The sequence below is a fragment of the Paramisgurnus dabryanus genome, chromosome 7 (assembly GCF_030506205.2).
Source record: "Paramisgurnus dabryanus chromosome 7, PD_genome_1.1, whole genome shotgun sequence".
NCBI classification, from domain to species: domain Eukaryota; kingdom Metazoa; phylum Chordata; class Actinopteri; order Cypriniformes; family Cobitidae; genus Paramisgurnus; species Paramisgurnus dabryanus.
Window position 1 is genome coordinate 25,889,667 of NC_133343.1, and position 7,506 is coordinate 25,897,172.

Consider the following 7,506-nt stretch of genomic DNA (forward strand, 5'->3'; position numbering starts at 1 on the left):
AAACCGATCCGAACGTGTAGCAAATCTTTTCAAAATTCGCAAAAAAAGAAAACCAAACAAATATAAATTAGGTGCGCTTCCATTAAGTTGTTTGAGCCAGAGTCGTATAATAACAGAGTTATGAAACGCTTTGATCTCGCCGCCGTGCGGTCACGTGATTCATGTAACGTTCTGCAGTTCCAAACCAAGCAGGGCTGTCAATCTGTTTGCATAGGTTTTCAGCTATTTTAGATAAATATTAGCTTGTAATGTGAATTGATCACTATACTTACTATGTTTATAACGTTTTTTTACTAGGGAGTGATGTAAATATAGTAAAACAGTTAATAAAGATAAACAGTTAATTGTGGCCCAAAGATAACAGTGGTTATCTATACCAACTACAGCAACACAGTTTATCTTTTATTTTTGTAGCAAAATATGGCTATATAAATGGCTATCAATCTGCTAAAAACATAATTCCTACACTTTTACTATATTAAAATCACAAAAAAGATCGCCAACGCGGTTATTTGTAACAGTGAAGCATAACATAAACACACTAAATTCATATTTAATTGTATTTATAGTACACACATTAAATGTTAATATAATCATACATGATTTTCGAGGATACATCACTCGTATTACTTACCAAACACAATGAAACACATAGCAGCATTGTAAGCAGTGTGACTTTCTTATGGACCCTTTTACTGTTTGTACACAATGATGACGTGGCAGCGTATGCGCGCGCATTTAGGCAACGGAAGTATCGTAAGAATCAACAGTGAAGCAACACAAACAGTAAGTTATTTTAAAAAAATTGACTTTATCAACATTTTCAACACAGCTACCAGATCCGTGTACTATAGTGGAGTGGATAAAAGACGTTAGCAGATGGCCAAAAATAAAGTTGCCAGATACATATATACGTATATTAGTATATTATATTAGTGCAACCAAACGCAACAACGGGACATTTTGATGTTGAGAAACCGTTTTAATAAACTTTCTGAGTTGCTACCACGTTAGAACCAATGGGGAATAACACCACTTCCGTTGCCCAAATGCGCGCGCAGGCTATTTGATCACGTGAGCTGTAAAAGGGTCTATAAGGCATTTAGCTTGTCGCTGTTGCCCCCTAGTGTTACTCGTAATATATAAAAAAGATAAGTATAAAGCAGATGGCCACCAGTAATAAAATATTAAACCATTAAATCTATATTATTCACACATTATACACAACTCATTAAAATATAAACATTTTACTAGTTATTATTAACGAAAATCATTACCTACAGCAGAGTTCATAAAATATCACTGTTGACTATATTAATGAAATGTCCGAAAATGTAAAGAGAAACGGTAATTTCATCGATTTACCAGCAGGTGCCATTGAAATGAATGCGCTTCAGTGCTGCGTTTGGAACTATGCGTCACTACCGGTCACTACATGAAACGCTGTTACTTCCGCATTCCATTCTTACAACGGACGTCTATGTGAGTGTCCTAACTCTATTATTATACGACTCTGGTTTGAGCGAATGACTCAATTGGTAACCTAGTAACCAACAGTAAACAAAACAAGGCACGCTTGGAAAATGGAAAGAGGACTGCATGTAATCACAATGGGTTATTAAATAATTTAGTTATTAATTTATGAGCAGTGCAGCTTTTTATTTCCAAACTAAATGGTGTGCACAGAAGAAGCAATGCAGCACTTTTGATGAAGGCACTAGCAGCAAGGACATTGCGACGATGTCGAGCTCCATAGGGAAAATATTGAAATAAAACTGCTTCAGTTTTTATTTATAAAAATGCCAACCTGCTCATTACATTCCTGCTGAAAAGCAAACCAAAGAAACAATCATCGCAATCCAAGAAACAATTTTAATGGAAATATGTTGGGATCTGGTCTGGCAGGTGAGAATCACATCATTTTAATCCTACTGGAATGAGACTTAAACACAGCACATATGAATCTGTAATGGTTTTATTAGATGATTGTTATGCTATTTTGCTTTTTGTAACGGAAAACGAGAATTTGTATTGTTTTTTTATCAGTTATCTAAATGTAAAGTGGCCTAAATATTTATTGAGTGTTTGCTCAGCTAAGAGACAATTCGTCCGTTTTTTAATCCAGAACATCACACCTCACCAGCAATGTCATCTTGAGTTGGTGGAAAAAGCCCCTCCTTTCGTTACCCAAACCTACATATAAACCATCAAGTCTTCACTCAGCATACACTCCACTCAAGATAAGCATTGTATCCATCGATAAACTTACACTTTATTTGTGATGCGCCAAATAGGCTCTCCAAACATTTAGGAAATGTCTTACTTGAGTTTAAACCTAAGCAACGCAAGCTTGGAGATGGAATCGACGGCCGATGAACCACGCGACGAGCACCTGGCTAGTATAGAAATCGCGCTGCTCAGCGTCATTTTTCTATGCGCGCTCACGCTGAACTTCGGTCTGCTGCTTGCGCTCTGGAAGAGGAGGCGGCACGCGTCTCGAATGCGCGTCTTTGTAACGCATCTTTGTCTGGCCGACCTGGTGGTCGTCTTCTTCCAGGTCTGCTCCCAACTAATGTGGAAGTTAACGGACCGTTTTCTCGGTCCCGACCTGCTATGCCGCTCAGTCAAGTACTTTCAGGTCGTGGGCATGTTCGCGTCCACGTACATGATAGTGGTGATGACCGTGGACCGGTACCAGGCGGTGTGCAACCCAATGGTGACTTTCCAGAGGAGACGAGCGCACTTGAACATCCCCGTGTGCGTCGCGTGGGCCGTATCTTTTATGTTAAGCATCCCGCAACTATTTATTTTTTCCCGGGTTCAGATCGCACCGGGTGTCTACGACTGCTGGGCAGAGTTCATTCAGCCATGGGGACTCAAAGCTTACGTGACGTGGACGACGCTGGTCATATTTGTGCTGCCCATAATTACAGTCATGGTGTGCCAGGTGCGCATATGCCGCGCGCTTCAGATCAATGTGCATATGAAGACCCAGCAGCAGGGCCAGCTTTCCTCCAGAACCAGCAACGTGCATTCCGTGTCCAAGTCTCGAATTAAGACGGTGAAGATGACGGTGGTGATCGTTATGACTTACACCTTGTGCTGGGCACCGTTTTTTACGGTGCAGCTTTGGTCTGTGTGGGATGCGTGCGCTCCTACTGAAAGTAAGACAAAGTCTGTGGGTAGGTAATCTATCTACTGTTCAAAAGTTTAGGGTCACTTATACTCTGTTAGTAGATTTTCTTTACATATTTCCAAAAAAGTAAATAAAATCTATGGAATACACAAATGCGCCTTAAAAATAAAAATGCATTTTACCCTTCTTCTTCTCAAACAACTTTTGTTTGTTTTCTTTTGTCTTGTTTTTTTGTTTGAAAAATTTCTAATGATAGATAGTGACCCCAAACTTTTGAGCAGTAATACAATCTGACAAAAATTGGTGCCATGAAAGAACCATTTTTGATTCCTCAAAGTACCATTGAAGATTCATTTCATTCATACAATTTTATCATCTGTTTTCACTACAAAGACCCTTCTTTGAAACAGAAAGGTTCTTTGAATGTGACAGTTTTTTTATATTCTGCCAAAAATAGTTATTTTGGTACCATACAGCACCTTTATTTTTAAGAGTGTTATATTCTACTTTTCTATTTGCCTAAATGTTCCCCACATGTACACAGTTTGCATTTTGAGGTATGTATGTAGAATATAATCAAAATTGAACTTGTTTGTGGCCTAACCTATATTTTTTATTTCAGATGGGACCTTTACTATCCTCATGTTACTTGCAAGCTTAAACAGCATTGCCAATCCATGTATCTACCTGATTTTTACTGTGAAGTTCCCCAAATTGTTGGGGATTCTCCTGTGCATGGAGCACACCGATGTGAAGGAGTCGCTGCCTGAGGAAACCACGGTGGTCAGCTCGCTGTACAGTGAAAAGAAACCTTGGAGTACCATGTAAATATTGTAGTAATAGATCAATAATTTGGTTCCACTGTACATAGTATGGTATCGTATCGCTATAATACTTGTATGTAAATAAAGGAAATATTATATTAAAACACCAAATAAATTTGGAGGTTAATGATTATTTTGTAAATATTAATATTATATTGTTTCATCATCATTGCTTTTATCCCTCCTAAAGTCTATGTTGTATAGCTGTTTCTGGTCATTTCTTCTATTGAAACCAAGCAGATGTGGTGTCCATATTACAATAGATGATGTACAGTAAATACTCATTGAGATACTGTAGTAATGTCAGTCGTAAATATTGAGACAAAGTTAAAATTACAGTATTGATGTGAATATGTCAGTGTTCTGTTTGTTATCAATAAAGTGTTTTAAAGCTTCATCATGTTAGAATTTATATGCATGTTAATCCTCAGTCATTTTAAGTCACAAACATTACAGACATTATGGGAGACAAACACAAATTGTAAAACAATGGATGTCAACCTTTTCACTTCAGGCCCTCTCCATTGTCCACATGCAATATCTGCCATTGTCCACATGCAATATCTGCACAATAAAATATTCTTATATATATATATATATATATATATATATATATATATATATATATATATATATATATATATATATATATATATATATATAATTTTGAGTAATCTTGAGGTACTAAAAAACCACTTAAACAGTACTTTACTGTATAATAAAATATTTATTTTATATATTGCACTATATTAATTTATATTAATACGTTATTTCATTTTAAATACCACATTAATATTATACTTATTAATATTAAAAATAATAAATGTTATTAACATTTTATTTTATTAATAAATTATGTAACATATAAGCTTCATATAAGATTCATTGATTCATTACAAATTATGTATATATCATATATTATAATAAATATATAGTTAGCAAGTATACTATACTTCAGAGTAACATTACATATCAAAAGACAACCCAAGCAATGATCTTATTAAACATATTTTATTTAATCATTACACACAATCACTGTGTTTGTAGTACAGTCCATCAACAGTATTTATTCCAATAAGACTAAAAAAACATGGAAAAGGAATTTTCTGGTGAGGATCAGACTCCTTGACAAAACCTGTTAGCCAATAAAGAAGAGGAGATACTTACAGAAAAGAAACAATGTGGATAGGAGTTGTACTTATTTTGATGTTATGACTAGTGTTAATGCCTGGCTTATTACAGCAAGAATAAAATGAACTGTAAATTGTTCCCGCCAAAAAAATACCCAGAATGCAATACAAGCTATAAGGTATTTTTCTGAAATGTAGAAATATGTTAGTGTTCTGAAGGCTTTTATAGTAGTATACCGCTAAATCTACTGTGACAGTGCACTAGCTAAATTGCTGCATTTTACACTGTATGCATTTGGGATTTAGTGAAATATACCCTCACCTAAAGGATTATTAGGAACACCTGTTCAATTTCTCATAAATGCGATTATCTAATCAACTAATCACATGGCAGTTGCTTCAATGCATTTAGGGGTGTAGTCCTGGTCAAGAAAATCTCCTGAACTCCAAACTGAATGTCAAAATGGGAAAGAAATGTGATATAAGCAATTTTGTGCGTGGCATGGTTGTTGGTACCAGACGAGCCGGTCTGAGTATTTCACAATCTGCTCAGTTACTGGGATTTTCACGCACAACCATTTCTAGAGTTTACAAAGAATGGTGTGAAAAGGGAAAAACATCCAGTAAGCAGCAGTCCTGTGGGTGAAAATACCTTGTTGATGCTAGAAGTCAGAGGAGAATGGGCCGACTGATTCAAGCTGATAGAAGAGCAATCACCAAAATTGGACAGTTGAAGACTGGAAAAATGTTGCCTGGTCTGATGAGTCTCGATTTCTGTTGAGACATTCAGATGGTTAGAATTTGATGTAAACAGAATGAGAACATGGATCCATCATGCCTTTACCACTGTGCAGGCTGGTGGTGGTGTAATGTTGTAGGGGATGTTTTCTTGGCACACTTTAGACCGCTTAGTGCCTCGTTTAAATGCCACGGCCTACCTGAGCATTGTTTCTGACCATGTCCATCCCTTTATGACCACCATGCACCCATCCTCTGATGGCTACTTCCAGCAGGATTATGCACCATGTCACAAAGCTCAAATCATTTCAAATTGGTTTCTTGAACATGACAATGAGTTCACTGTACTAAAACAGCCCCCACATTCACCAGATCTCAACCCAAAAGAGCATCTTTGGGATGTGTTGGAACAGGAGCCTATCCTATGAATATGGGCAAACATTTCTAAATAATGCTTTCAGCACCTTGTTGAATCAATGCCACGTAGAGTTACGGCCGTTCTGAAGGCGAAAGGGGTTCAAACACAATATTAGTATGGTGTTCCTAATAATCCTTTAGGTGAGTGTACTTACCAGTATAATTAGAAACAAAAGCATCAATCAGAGATTAAACCAAAGGAATGTTGCACAGCCACTTCTGCTTTAGGAGCTTTATGTTGACCTGACTTTAATTAAGGCTGATCTGGCTTGCTGTAAATCTAGCTATTCAGTGGTAGTATGCTGGTGGCATGTGACAATCATGGTTGATCTACCGAAGTTATGCATTAGTAGAGTGTCATTTTTTGACTTCTGGTGGCAGTGGTGCATATACTTCTAAGCCACTTTTCATTTCTTTCCCTTTTCATGTGACATTTCCCGTGATGTTTACATCAATGGAGTTAGGTATAAAAAGCATTTTAATAGCCAGTCTGATTACAAATGTTCTTGGCCTGCTTTTCAATGTAAAGAAAGCGTTCTTTTAAAATAGTGTGCCAGTATAGGTCAAGGAATTATGAGATCAAAAATCAAACATGTTTGCTAATGCATAGAAATGTGAAAATTGGAGACACATATCATAACCTTGGACTCTTTGATGGTTCAGATGGAATCCTTAATAGATAAAAGGGAACACAGAGATCTTTTCACTCAGTATATAGCCCTAATTTTCTGACAAATACAGCATATGAGCAGGCCCATGTTTTTGTAAACAGAGTCATAACAATGTAAAAAGTGAAAGTGTGCCATCGTTATATCATTAGTTTTCTTATTTAGGTTGCTACTGACATCCTAAAATTTTTTTCAGTTAATTAATTATATCATATTTAAAGATAATGGATTTTAGTTGTCCATCCCTACTTTTAGTGAATGTTTTAAACCTTATGTTACGGGGTTAAAGAGAACATCGGTGACCCTGAACCACAAAACCAGTCCGTAGCCAACAATACAGTGTATGGGTCAAAATTATTGATTTTATGCCAAAAACTTATTAGGATAATAAATAAAGATCATGTTCCATGAAGATATTTTGTAAATTTCCTACCGTAAATAAATACAATCACCTAAAGGATTATTAGGAACACCTGTTCAATTTCTCATTAATGCAATTATCTAATCAACCAGTCACATGGCAGTTGCTTCAATGAATTTAGGGGTGTGGTCCTGGTCAAGACAATCTCCTGAACTCCAAACTGAATGTCAGA

General features: G+C 36.4%; 1 protein-coding gene across 2 annotated transcripts; it reads left to right on the forward strand.

Annotated features, from left to right (window-relative positions):
• Positions 1 to 1,129: 1,129 nt before the first annotated feature.
• Positions 1,130 to 4,315, forward strand: avpr2b.1 (arginine vasopressin receptor 2b, tandem duplicate, 1). Of its 2 annotated transcripts, none has more exons than XM_065279816.2 (2): positions 1,130 to 3,182; positions 3,759 to 4,315. In XM_065279816.2, the coding sequence occupies exons 1-2, from the start codon at positions 2,315 to 2,317 to the stop codon at positions 3,962 to 3,964; spliced, it is 1,074 nt and encodes a 357-aa protein (XP_065135888.2). In that variant the 5' UTR covers positions 1,130 to 2,314; the 3' UTR covers positions 3,965 to 4,315. The 2 variants fall into 2 exon arrangements, with proteins under 2 accessions (XP_065135888.2, XP_065135889.2); XM_065279817.2 differs by having other exon boundaries at positions 1,130 to 3,164.
• Positions 4,316 to 7,506: the final 3,191 nt, after the last annotated feature.